The 14,494-nt window shown below is 42.6% G+C and overlaps 1 protein-coding gene across 1 annotated transcript in view; it reads right to left on the bottom strand.

Annotated features, from left to right (window-relative positions):
- Window positions 1-14,494, bottom strand: part of LOC109913618 (triple functional domain protein-like) — a 263,061-nt gene that overhangs the window by 237,743 nt on the left and 10,824 nt on the right. The window contains exons 3-4 of the mRNA XM_048608714.1: window positions 14,276-14,425; window positions 12,849-12,963 (exon numbers count right to left, since the gene is read on the bottom strand). Coding sequence (XP_048464671.1) covers window positions 12,849-12,963; window positions 14,276-14,425 — 265 coding nt within the window. The remainder of the gene's footprint in view (window positions 1-12,848; window positions 12,964-14,275; window positions 14,426-14,494) is intronic.

Genomic DNA, 14,494 nt, shown 5'->3' with positions numbered 1-14,494 from the left:
GATATGATTCAATAGTACTGGAGGGACTGAATATTTAAGTTAGTGGGTAAGGCACTGGTCAAGCATACAGCTCTGGGTTTGATAGTATGAACCATCTGAAGTGTTATCATAGCTATACCCATCAAAGGAAGTGGTGAGTATTCCATCATATTTCATGTTTTCACCTTGCAAATGGTGAAAGGAAGCCACTTATCATCAAATATCAACATTTCTGGCAGCCACCGGCTTGGGCTAGCTGAGTTTCTGGTCAATGACGACCCTCAGGGCTTTGATAGTGAGGGCTTCCTTAATGATAATGCCATTCAATACCAAAGGGTGTTGCTAGAGCTAGTCATTGTCTGGCACGTTTTGCTTGCCACTTATCAATCTAAGCCTGATTGTCGGCAAGTTTTGTAGTACACAGGCATGGAACTTTTCATTAGCTCATGGATTGTAAATGGAACGGAACCCTGTTTAACTATCAGCAAATCATCTAATGATAGAAGGAGACTCATTGAAGCAGCAGCTGAAAATAATGAGGCCACCTAGAGGAATTTTCACAGCAAGGACCTGAAACTGAGATGAATCACAAGCAAGAAACACGTTCATCTTCCTTTGTGCCAGATATGACTCCACTCAGAGGAGAGGTTTCCTCCCAATGTCATAAATTTTATTGGGGTTCCTTGGCGCCACACCTACTGGAATGCTATTCTGATGTCAAGGCAACTTCATAACACTACTTGAAGCCAGATCCTTTATCCATGATTGGTTATAAAGAACTATGAAACAGAACAGTTCTGACAAAGCTGAAATTGACATCGATGAGCAGTTCATTTGTAAATGCTACTCTATGGCTTTGTTGATAATTATTCGCAATACATTGCTGGTGACTGAAAGAATATTGCTGGAATGGAAAATGGTCAGGTGCATTTGTTGTTGTTTCCGCACATTGTCATGTGGATTCAATTTTGTAGTAATAGTAGAACAGCTTGGCGAAAGGTAGGGCACATTCTAGTTTCATTTCTAATTTTGACTATAGTATATTATTTCACATTCTTGCATTGGAAAATACAGTAAACGTATATGAGGTGGTTTCTAAAACGTTTTGGGGGGGGGCGGAAACTTATAAGCTAAATGTGCGCAGGCATGATACAAATTCTAAATTTTGCCGATAATGACAAAATCAAAAGGATATCCATTGGAGCTCAGATTTGCAAAACTAAAGAGAAGGTTGATAAATTACCTAACAGGAGAATTAGCATATCAGGAGAATTAATGTGAGAGACCAACAGATAAAACAATCAGTGAGAGTGGACAGAGCATGCCTGACAGGAACAATGCAACAGTCACGGACACGAGCACGAGTCTGAAGGAAAATAGTGAGAGCAGAGAGAGAGTGACCCTGAGGACAATCAGATATGCTCTCATTTTCACTGACTCGTTCACTGATGGGAAAATGTGAGAATCAGACAGTGAAAGGATGTCTGAAGAGAAACCTATTAAAATGGTGAACGCAAAAGAACACAGCTGAAAAGAAACAGTGCAAGTGTCACTGACAACAAACCTGATGTGAAACAGTGAAAATGCCAGTGAGAACAAAGCTGAGGAAAAACAATGCCCAAGTCTGCAGAAGCAAAAGTCGGTGGTGGAGTGTCAAATATAAACGTTAGTGAGAATGGATAGTGCAAGCCTCAGGAGAAACAGTGCAAGAGTCAGTTAGATCTGAAAGCACAGCTAAAGGGAAAGACTGTTACAAACAGTGAGAGCGGAGAAGGTAAGAGGTTTCACATGATCAGGAACAAGAGATCATTTCCATAGCAAGACACAGCTGAAGTGAGTATATAGTTTGGAGAATCTGGAGGCAGTGTGGAAATAGAACTGTAAATCTTGATTTTCTTTCTCCATTTTAAAAGTTTAACATTTAGTAGTCTGGTGACAAGTGGCTGAATCAGCTGACTGAGGGACAGTTATCAGTTAGTCAGTCAGTCAGTCAGTCAATCATCTCATACTTGAATAGGGCCTTAATAGATGTTAATTTGTACTGAAGCTTAACTAGGGAGAGTCATCTCATCTTTAAATTTGGGACCCTGGCATCATATTTAAAGAAAACTAACTTTGATGGTATAGGACATGCACTGGCTAGGATAGCTTGTCAAGAATACTTTGATGGTGGATAGGCAATGTTAGATATTTAAAGAACAGGTGTACATTGCTGTCTGGCACAACAGTAAAACAGGAAAAGTCGCTCAATCATGGCCAACAAGGGAAACCAGGGGTTGTGTTAAAGCCAAAGAGGAGGCATACAAATTGGCCAGAAAAAGCAACAAACCTGAGGAATGGGAGAAATTTAAAGTTCGGTAGAAGAAGACAAGGGTTTAATTCGGAACGGATAAATAGAATTGGAGAGTAAGCTTGTGGAAAACAGCAAAACTGACTGCAAAGGCTTGAACAGATATATGAAGAGAAAAAGACTGGTGAAGACAAATGTAAGTCCCTTGCAGTCGGAATCAGGTGAATTCATAATGGACAACAAAGAGATGGCAGACAAGTTGAACAAATATTTTGGATCTGGCTTCACTAAGAAGGCCACAAATAACTTTCCGAAAATGCTAGAAGACAGAGGGTCAAGCATGAAGGAGGAACTAATGGCAATCCTTATTAGTCAGGAAATGGTATTGGGGAAAATTGATGGGATTAAAACCCAATAAGTCCCCAGGGCCTGATGCTCTGCGTTTCAGAGTACTTAAGGAAGTGGCCCTAGAAATAATGACACATTGGTATCATTTTCCAGCATTCTAAAGACTCTGGAAGAGTTCCAATTGACTGGAGGGTAGCTAATATAACCACAATTTTTAAAAAAGGACAGAGAAAACATGGAATTATAGGTCAGTTAGCCAGTGGCCACTGATGAGGAAAATGCTGGAGTCAATTATTAAGGATGTAATAACTGAGCATTTGGAACGTGGGGACAGGATCTGTCCGAGCATAGATTCACTAAACAGAAATCATGCTTGAAAACTTTTCTGGAATTTTTTAATGATGTAACCAGTAGAGTAGACAAGGGTGAATTAGTGGATGTTATGTTTTTGGACATTCAAAAGGCTTTTGACAAGGTTCCAGACAAGAAATTAGAAAGCAAAATTAAAGCTCATGGTATTGGAGGTAAGGTATTGACATGGCTAGAGAACTGGTTGGCAGACAGGAAGTAAAGAGGTGGAATGAACAGGTCCTTTTCAGAGTGGCAGGCAGTGACGAGTGGTGCACAGGGTTCAGTGCTGGGACGCCAACTGTTCACAATATATATTAACAATTTGAATGAAGGAATTGAATGCAATATTACCAAATTTGCAGATGACACTAAGCTGGGTGGCAGCGTGTGCTGTGAGGAGGATGCTAAGAGGCCACTGGGTGACTTGGACAGGCTGGCTGAGTGTGCAAATACTTGGCAAATGCAATATAATGCGGATAAAAGTGAGGTCATCCACTTCGGTCACAAAAACAGGAAGGCAGATTATTACCTGAATGGTGGCAGTTTAGGAGAAGGTGAGGTACAACGAGACCTCGGTGTCATGGTGGAATAGTCATTGAAGGTTGGCATGCAGGTGCAGCAGCCAGTGAGAAAAGCTAATGGCACGCTGGCTTTCATAGCGAGATGATTGGAGTATAGGAGTAGGAATGTCTTGCTGCAGTTATACAGGTCCTTGGTGAGGCCACACCTTAAGTATTGTGTGAAGGTTTGGTCTCCTAGTCTGAGGAGGGACATTCTGAGGGAGTCCAGCAAAGGTTTGCCAGACTGATTCACAGGATGGCAGGACTGACATACGAGGACAACTGAATCGAATGGGCTTGTACTCACTGGAATTTAGAAGAATGAGGGGGGAATCTCATAGAAACATGTAAAATCCTGATGGGACAGGCTAGATGCAGGATGAATGTTCCTGATGCTGGGGAAGTGCGGAACTAGAAGTCACAGTCTAAGAATAATGGGTAAGAGAGGAAAGAGAAATGTAGTCGCATTTGGGGATAGTATAGTCAGGGAAATAGACACTATTCCTTGTGGCCAGGATGGAGTCCTGAAGGCTATATCACTAACCTGTTGCCCAGGATCAGGAGCTATTCTGATGGAGGGAGCTGTTCCAATGGAATAAGCTCCATCTGAATCATGCCGGGACCGGAATCCTGACGAATGGCATAACTAGAGTTGTGGACAGAGCTTTCAACTAAATAGTGGGGGGGCTGAGTTTGGTTGCATTGAAAATTCTGGAATAAGTTAAAAGGGTGTCAATCAGCAGAGGTTATTAAAATTTCCAGAAAAAGGAATAGGACGGAGAGTATGGAAAGCATCAGGAATCTAACTTCAGACACAGATGAGGGAACAACTATGAGTAGGAAGGCAGTCAATGCAGAACTGAGACTGCTGCACTCAAATGAATGCAGTGTATGAAACAATGTAAATGAGCTTGTAGCACAGATTGCAATTGACAGGTACAATGTTGTGTGTGTCTTAGAAGACTGGGAACTAAATATCCAAGAATACACATTCTATCAAAAGGACTCACAAATGAGCAGAGAGGGCAGAGTTATCTTGTTAGTAAGAAATGAAATTTAACATCACACATTGTGATCAATTTGATATAGAATTGGAAGGCACAGAATCTGTGTTGGTAGAGTTGAGGAACCACAAAGAAGAAAAGACCCTGATGGGAGTGATGTACAGGCCTCCTAGCAGTAGTCTGGATGTCAGGAAGAAAATAAATCAGGAGATAGAAAAGGCATTTAAGAAAGGCACTACTACAATACTCATGGAGACTTCAACATGCGGGTGAACTGGGAAACTCGCTTTGGGAGTGGATCTTAAAAGGAATTCATGGAATGCTACGAGTTTGTTTTGGAGCAGCTTGTGGTACAGCCAACTAGTGAACAGGCAATTCTGAATTTGGTGATATGTCATGAGGCAGACTTGATTAGGGAGCATAAGGTGAAGGACCCCTGGGGTCAGTGACCACAGTATGATAGAATTCACCCTGCAGTTTGCAAGGGAGGAGCAGGATATTAAAATTGATTAAAGGTAACCACAAAGACATGAGGAAGGAGCTGGGCAAAGTTGATTGGCGGGGGAGCCTATCAGGGAAGATAGTGGAGTAGTAATGGCAGGTGGTAACTTGGGAAGCACAGTGGAAATTCATCCCAGGGAAGAAGCAGCAGATGGAGGGGAGGATGAGATAACCATGGCTGACAAGGAAAATCAGGTACAGCATAGAAGTAAAAGAAGGTGCTTGTGGTACATTGTTAGTGTCCCTTCTGCTGGACCAGGTTCCAGTCCCAACTGCTCCAAAAGTGTGTAATAACATTGCTGAACAGGTTGATTAGAATATCTAAAAGCAAAATAAACGCAAACATACAATGAGGTGAAGATCAATGGGAACACAGGATTGGGAAGCCTTTAAAGACAAGCAGAGGATAACTAAAAACAAAAAGCAATAAAGGGGAATATAAGAGTAAGCTAGATAGTACATAAAAGAAGATTGCAAGAGTTTTTTTTAGATATCTAGAAGGTAAAAGAGAGACAGGAGCAGACACTGGACCACTGGAAAATGAGGCTGGAGAAGGAGTAATGGGGTACAAAGAAATGGCAGAGGAACTGAATAGGTACTTTGCATCAGTTTTCACAGTGGAAGATACCAGCAGCATATCAGACATTCAAGAGAGTCATGAGGTAGAGGTGAGTGTAGTCTAGGGAGAAGATGCTGGGGAAGCTGAAAGGTCTGAAAGTGAATACATCACCGAGACCAGATGGATTACACCCTAGAGTTCCAAAGGAGGTAGCTGAGGAAATTGTGGAAGTATTGGTAGTGATCTTTCAGGAATCAGGGAGTGTCACAGAGGACTAGAAAATGGCTAATAACACTGATTTAAAGGTGGGAGGGAGGCAGAAGACAGAAAACTATAGGTTGGTTAGCTTGACCTCAGTCGTTGGGAATATTTTAGAGTCTGTTTTTAAGGATGAGAATGCAGAATGCTTGGAAATGCACGGTAACATAGGGCTAAGTCAGCACAGCTTTGTCAAAGGAGGTCATGCCTGACAAATCTGTTAGAATTCTTTGAACTGCTAATGAGCAAGTTAGGCAAAGGACAGCCATTAGATCTGATCTATTTGGATTTCCAGAAGGCCTTTGATTGGTGCTATACAGCAGGCTGCTCAATAAGAAAAGAGCCTATGGTGTTAGGGGCAAGCTATTGGCATGGATACAAGATTTGCTGACTGGCAGAAGGCAGAAAGTAGGAATAAGGAGGACTTTTTCAGGATGGCGGCCAGTGACTAGTGGAGTTCTGCATGGGTCTGTGTTGCCACAACAACTATTCACGTTATACATAGCAATCTGGATAAAGGAACTAAGGGCATTGTTGCTACGTTGCTAAGGCACAAAGATAGATGGAGGGGCAGGTAGTGTTGAGGAAGGGGGGAGGTTGCAAAAGGCTAAGAATGCGGGCAAAGAAGTGGTAGTTGGAATACAATTGTGGGTGTATGAGGTAAGAAGAATAGAGGTGGAGACTATTTCTAAATGGGGAAAGTCTTTGGAAATCTGAAATGCAAAAGGTCTTGGGAGTTGGCAGTTAGGAAATCAAATACAATGTTACCAGTCATTTCAAAAGGGCTGGAATACAAGAACAAATAAATTGCTAAGGCTGTACAAGAGACTCTGATCAGGCCATATCTGGGATATTGTGAGGAGTTTTGGGCCCTCTATCGAAGGAAGGATTTGCTCGCATTGGAGGGAGTCCACAGGAGGATCCCGGAAATGAAGGGTTCATCATATCAACAGCGGTTGAGGACTCTGAGTTCGTACTCTTTGGAGTGTAGAAGGATGCAGGGGGATCCGATTGAAACTTACAACAATGAAGTCTGGACAGAGTGGACATGGAGATGATGTCTCCACTAGTAGGACAGACTAGATCATAGAATTCCTACAGTGTGGAAACTCTGGCCCAACAAGTCCACACCAACCCTCAGAGCATGCCCACCCAGACCCATCGCCCTATAACCCACCTAATCTACACATCCCTGAACAGTATGGGCAATTTAGCGGGCCAATCCACCTAGCCTGCACATCTTTAGACTGTGGGAGGAAACCGGAGCACTCAGATGAAACCCATGCAACCACAGGGAGAATGTGCAAACTCCACACAGACCCGAGGGTGGAATGAAACCCAGGTCCCTGGCGCCGTGAGGCAGCAGTGCTTAACCAATGAGCCACCATGCCACCCTTAAGGAAAATGGGAACTCCTTCGAGCTGGAATTGAAGCAGCGACCTAAGGATGATGGATTTGCAACACATTACAGTCCTCCACTCTACGAGCTGAGCTATTGAAGGAGAGCCACAAGACGAGGACCCACAGGCATAGCCTCAGAGTGAAGGGACGACCTTTTAAAACTGAGATGAGGAGGAACTTTTTTCAGCAAGAAGGAGGTCAAGTCATTGAGTGTACTTAAGACAGAGATAGATAGTTTCTTGATTGGTAAGGGGATCAAGGATTACAGGGAGAAGGCAGGAGAATGAGTTGAGAAACACATCAGCCATGATCAAATGACAGAGCGCTCTTAATGGGCCAAATGGTCTATTTCTCCTCCTTTGTCTTATGGTAAGTCTGAAGGGAGAGTGCAAGAATCAGTGACAGTTAAGAGACTAAGGCTGTGGTAAAGAATGCAAAAGGACAAAGTTTGCGTCAGAACGCTGAGTATGGAAACTGACAGAATTTTCAAAAAATAATGGGACTGATATAAAGATAGTGGATATACGGATAACTGGTCAGTGGTGATCTGTTTCATTAAATTGTTCATTTTTTTCCCCCCTGTTGACATTCACTTTATTTGAGTCAACCAGCGTCTTTACTTAAGAGTTCACTATTTGAATGCGTCAGAGACCAGTTTTCTGCATTTTAGAAGTCAGTGTCTCAATGTCTTCAATATCAGTTACTTAGATTTTTAAAATTTGTGATCAAGTGTTTTAGTGGTTAAAGTCTCAGTGATTTTACATTGTGGACCGCCTACTACGGCAAGACAGCAAAGATCTGGTGCATGCATACTTTGTTCTATATCGGAACTCCAAAACATTTCATGCATCCTGAATAAAGTATATTAAAAGCTCTGCCAGTTATTTGATCTCAAGCTCTGAACTTTGGACCATGGGGCCCAGCTAGTCACTGCAGTGCATCTGGGGATCTGAAAGTCTTCTCAAACTTATGCTTAGTACTTCACTGACTGGAGGATATCTAATGTGGTTCCTTTGTTCAAGAAGGACAGCAAGGATAGGCCAAGTAATTAGAAACCAGTTAGTCTGATGTCAATGGTCGAGAAATGGGTTGGAAAAAGTTCTAAAGGACAAGATTAGTGAATGCTTGGAGAGGCAAAAATTGATCAGGGATAGTTAGCACAGATTTGTTAGACGGAGATACTGTCCAACTAATTTGAGCTTTTTTGAAAAGTTCACTAAATAGTGAACTTGATGAGGTTTAAATCGACTTTGACACGGTTCCACATGGAAGAGTCCGTGGGATCTGAGGCAAGTTGGAAAACTTGATCCAAAACCGGCTTACAAATAAGAGACAAGGGTGTCGGTGGAGGGTTATTTTTCTAATTAGAAGCTTGCTACCAGTGGTGTACCACAGGGATCGGTGCTGGGACCCTTGCGGTTTGTTATGTACATTAATGACCTGAATGTAAATGTAGAAGGTTTAATTCCTAAGTTTGCAGATGACATGAAAATTGGGGATGCTGTTGATAGTGAGGAGGATGGTATCAGTCTACAGTTCAATATTGATCAGCTAGTAATTGGCCAGAGCAATGGCAGAGGAATTTAATTCTTATAACTGTGAGGTGATGCATTTTGTCTAATAAGGGAAGGATATACCCAATGAATGGTAGGTTGTCAGACGTGATCATGCTGGAGAGGGCGCAGAGGTAGAATCATAAAATGCTAGAATCCCTACAGTGTGGAAGCACGCCATTCAGCCCACTGGGTCAACACGTACCCTCCGAAGAGCATCCCATGCAGATCCTGTCCCCTACCCTATCCTGTCCCTGTAACCCCGCACTTACCATGGTGAATCCATCTAACCTACACATCCCTGGACACTATGGACAATTCAGCATGGCCATTCCACCTAACCTGCACATCTTTGGACTGTGGGAAGAAACTGGAGCACCCGGAGGAAACCCATGCAGACACTGGGAGAATGTGCAAACTCCACACAGACAGTCGCCTGAGGCTGGAATTGAACCCCAGTCCCTGGTTCAGTGAGGTAGCAGTGCTAACCATTGAATGACTGTGCTGCCCCAAGATGTGATTCACCAAGATGTTACCTGGAAAGTCTCAACTGTGAGGAGAGACTGGATAGGCTAGGTTTGTTTTCCTTTTGCAGAGATGACTGAGGAAGGATCTGCCTGAGGTCTACAAAACCATGAGAGGCATTGATAGAGTATCGTGAGGACAGCGGCATGGTGGCTCAGTGATTAGCACGCTGCCTCACTGTGACAAGGACCTGGGTTCGATTCCACCCTCAAGTGGCTGTCAGTGTGGAACTTGCAAATTCTCCCCATATCTGCGTGGGTTTCCTCCAGGTGCTCTGGTTTCCTCCCACAGTCCAAAGATGTGAAAGCTAGGTGGATTGGCCGTGCTAAATTGCCCATAGTGCTCAGGGATGTGTAGATTATGTGGGTTATAGGGGATTGGGTCTGGGTGGGATGCTCTGAAGGTTAGTGTGGACTTGTTGGGCCAATGGGCCTGTACCAACTGTAGGGATTCTATATTGATTCTATGATTTCTATGATCTCTTCCCTAAGGCAAATGTGTCTAAGACCAAAGGCATAAGTTTAAAGTGAGGAACAAATGGTTTAGAGGAGATCTGAGAAAAAAAACATGGGAACTGCTGGGTTACAGGGAAAGAGTAGGGGAATGGGTCTGGGTGGACGCTGTTCGGAGGGGCGGTGTGGACTTGTTGGGCCGAATGGCCTGTTTCCTCACTGTAGGGATCCTATGATTCTAAAAACTTTTCATATAGAGGGTGGTAGATATCTGGAACATGCTTGCTTGAGAGGGTGGGAGAGGCAAATAATCTAAATATTTAAGAAGCATCTGGATGAGCACTTAAAATGCCAGTGTATAGTAGGCTGTGGACCAAGTGCAGGCAAATGGGATTAGTGTAGTTTTGTGTTTGTTGGCCAACAGACATGGTGGGCCAAACGGCCTATTCCTATGCTGTATGGCAATTATCCTACCCAGCCAATTACCGCACCAGTCTACTATTAACCATCAGTAAAGTGATGGAAGGTGTCATTGACAGTACTATCAAGCAGCGCCTGCTCAGTAATAACCTGCTCAGTGATGCCCAGTTTGGGCTCCGCAAGGGCCACTCAGCTCCTGACCACATTCCAGCCTTGGTTTAAGCATGGACAAAAGAGCTGAATTCCAGAGGCGAGGTGAGAGTGACAGCCCTTAACATCAAAGCTGCATTCGACTGAGTGTGGCATCAAGGAGCCCTCGCAAAACTGGAATCAATAAGTATCAGGGGGCAAACTCTCCAGTGGTTGGAGTCATACCTGATACACAGGAAGATGGTCGTGGTTGTTGGAGGACAGTCATCTCAGCCCCAAGACATCTCTGCAGGGTTTCTCAGTGCAGTGGTCTCGACCCAACCATCTTCAGCTGCTTCATCACCGACTTTTCCTCCGTCATACGGTGAGAAGTGGGGATGTTCCCCAATGAATGCATAATGTTCGGCAGCATTCCCAACTCCACAGACACTGAAGCAGTCTGTGTCCAAATACAATGAGATCTGGACAATATCCAGGCTTGGGCTGACAAGTGGCAAGTAACATTTATGTCACACAAATGCCAGGTTATGACCATCACCAATAAGAGGCAATCTAACCACCGCCCCTTGACATTCAATGGTGTTATCATCACTGAATCCCTCACTATCAACATCCTGGGAGTCACTGATCAGAAAGTCACCTGGACCCACCACATAAATACAATAGCTACAACAGTGGGTCAGAGGCCAGGAAACTGCAGCAAGTAACTCACCTTCTGACTCCCCAAAGCCTGTCCATCATCTACAAATCAGGAGTGTGATGAAATATTCCCTACTTGCCTGGATGAGAACAGCCCCAACAACATTCAAGCAGCTTGACACCATCCAGAATAAAGCAGCCTGCTTGATTGGCACTGCATCCGCAGGCATCCTCTCCCTCCACCACTGACGTTCAGTAGCAGCTGTGTGTACTATCTACAAGATGCGCTACAGAAATTCACCAAAGATCCTCAGACAGAACCTTCAAAACCTACGACCACTTCCATCTAGAAAGACAAGGGCAGTACATACACAGGAACACCATCACCTCCAAGTTCCTGTCCAAGTCACTCACCATCCTGACTTGGAAATATATTGCCATTCTTTCACCGTCGCTGGGTCAAACTCCTGGAATTCCCTCCCTAATGGCATTGTGGGTCAACCCACAGCAGGTGGACTGCAGCAGTTCAAGGCGGCAACTCACCACCACCTTCTCATGGGTAACTAGGGATGGGAAATAAATGCTGGCCCAGCCAGTGACACTGACATCTCACAGAATGAATAAGACAAACTCTTAAAAAGCAAGAGATCATATTAGAACTCTGTAAATCATGGAAGCCTCAGGTGGAGCACTGCCAATTATTCTGAGCACCACATTCAGAAAAGATGTATGGGCCTTAGAAAAGGCAGAAATGTGGTTTAACAGGATGTTACCACAAGTAAGTCACGAGACAATATGGAAGAAAGCTAGGACTGTTCTCTTTGAAACAGACAGTGTTGGAAGAGATTCTCTTTGAGATTCTCAATGTAATAATTGCTGATAGTGCAGATAGAAGAAAAACTATTTTCTCGACTATTACTAGCTGTGACTCAGCCTCTCAGTCACAAGGTTCCAGGTTCAAATCCCACTCCAGGAGCTGAGTACTAAAATTAAGACTGACATTCTAGAATTGAGGGAGTAAGACACTATTGGAGTTGGCTTTTGAATGGGATGACAAATCAGGGCTCATCTACCTACTTGGGTAGATGTTAAAGATCCCATGGCACAATTTTAAAGAATGACAACGGAGTTATCCCCAGTGTCCTGGCCAGTACGGATTTCTCAATCATCATCAAGAAAGAATAACTTGTCATGATCATATTGCTGCATACATGCTGTGCATAAATTGTTGTTAAATTATCCACATTACAAATAGTGACTACACTTCAAAAAAGGGGGTTGGTTATCTCAGTTGTCTGGAAGGCTGGTTTCAATTCGTGCACGGACTGAATTTACCAACAAGGACGCTCCTTCTCAACCTCTCCACTCTCCTAAAGTGTGGTGAATCACGGATTAAACCACAACCAGTCGTATTTTTCTCTCTCTCTCTCTCATGAGAAAGTAGCCATACAGTCCTCTGGACAACAGTGGCTTTACACTTCAAAAGCTGTAATATACTTGGAGATGTTCAGTGCTTGTAAAAAGCATTAGACAAATGCAAGCTTTTCTTTCTGGTTAAGTGTATTAATAACTAGATGTCATAGATTTAAAAGATCTAGTGAGAGCATTGCGAAATGGAATATTTTACCTAAACAGGTGGTGGAAGCTAATGCTATAAATATTTTGAAAAGGGAGTTGAGAGGCAGTTACTTATGGATGAAAAATCACAGGGTCATCAACGGAAAAAGAGGGTGAAGGACCAAGCAAAAGAGCTCTAAGAACTAGTTGAGGCATGTTGGTCAAATGGCCTCCTTTTATGACGCAAGTGCCTGTGATTCTATAAAGGCTTAGTTTTGATCCGCAGTAAAAGCGGTCTTACTTTTCACTTGCTGCTCCGGTGCTTTGACGTGACTCATCATTCCTGGCATGTTGACACTGTTTCTATGGAGATACTTCAGGAAAACATCAGCATTCCTCCTTGCCAAAGTACAGGCCTTTAAGAAAAAGTTAACTCAAATTCAGTCAAAAAAAAAGTAAAGTTAGCTCAAATTTTGCACATAAGCAGAATCTTACTGTTGCCCATCTATGAAAATAGCTAAGCACTTATACTGATTCATGCTTACATGATATTTGATTACTAATGATTAAATATTGCAAACTGTACAAAAAAATTAAATACCACAGAAGAGGAGTAGCCTCAAGGCACATGGGGTAATTTATTAAAGCTCCTTACATATAGATCTGGATTCAATTGTTAATAAACAAAAATGGTACAAAGCACTAGACATGAGCATCTAGCAAGAAACAGTGACTGATACAACGTAAACTGCAATATGTAGCTAATTCCAGTATGGTAATAGTATGTGTCCATTTTAGTGACAGAGCTAACTGTGGTCTTTTATGAAAGCCTGCCTCCTCATCTTGTCCCATGCTTGATGTGGACTGGTGTTCCTCAAGGTATTTATCACCAATTCTTTCTCTAATGGAGTGAGTTTCTTATGGTCCCTTGTGGACTATGGTGAATTATTTCATTTTGCCAGGAGTTGGGATTCTTTGCTCATTTGCATCAAAGTTCATAAAGGAGGCTCAACTAGATGGATGGTTGGACTGTTATTGGGATCTGTTACTAAACAGTGTGGCTTTAATTAGTCGTACTCGAGCCATACAGTGTACTTTTGGCTTTGCTCGCCAAGCCAACATGTACCTGAGGAATCTGATGTAAATGTTCATCTCAACCTTTTACATTTTTGTATTTTATTTAAGATTGGGATCTCAGCAGCACTCTTCTACTATTTCTGAACAATGCCTCCAATGTTTCTTTTCTCTCAGTTTAGGTAAGCATGTGGTTTTTCATAATCCCTTGACATAGAATTATATTTGATGAATCAACCATCATTGTGATGTAAATTTTCTTTAAAATCGCAACACAAAATGGCTGAATTTCATTTAGTTGTATAGCTCCATGAAATCATTTAACTAATGTGCTATGCACAAAAAGGGGAATTTAGCACAAAAATTAGTTTTTAAATTACCCTATCAACTCAGAACCATCCTGGAACTTGATGGTTCAATCTAATATAAAATTATAACTGATTCTTCCCCTCCTCGTCACTCACTTCAAGAATAATAATGTTGAAATGTCCATTTGAGAGTGGAACTCTTATGTAAGTATTAAATAATGTATCTGCTATCTTTTCCATGTTTATTTCTGAATTTAGAGCTGCTGGCAGAATCATACTTCTTCATTTGATGAATGTCTATTTGAAATGACTAACAGTGAGCAAATAGACAGCTTTTTTCACCTACTTTGAGAAAGGCCTCCTTTTGTTCAAGATGTTTACTGATCATGGGTGTTACATGATCACATTCCGAGTTTGGACCAAGCTTATCAAGACCTCCACACCAGTCCTCTTCTCGTTTGTACTCCTGCTCCAGACTCTCCAGAACACTGCAGACCTATGTGCAAAATCCAAATGAACAGTTATTATAGTCAGAGTTAGACAGCACGGAAACAGACCCTTCGGT

This window comes from Rhincodon typus, chromosome 2, assembly GCF_021869965.1.
Source record: "Rhincodon typus isolate 14 chromosome 2, sRhiTyp1.1, whole genome shotgun sequence".
In the NCBI taxonomy this organism is placed as follows: Eukaryota; Metazoa; Chordata; class Chondrichthyes; order Orectolobiformes; family Rhincodontidae; genus Rhincodon; species Rhincodon typus.
This window is presented reverse-complemented; position numbering and strand designations above follow the sequence as displayed.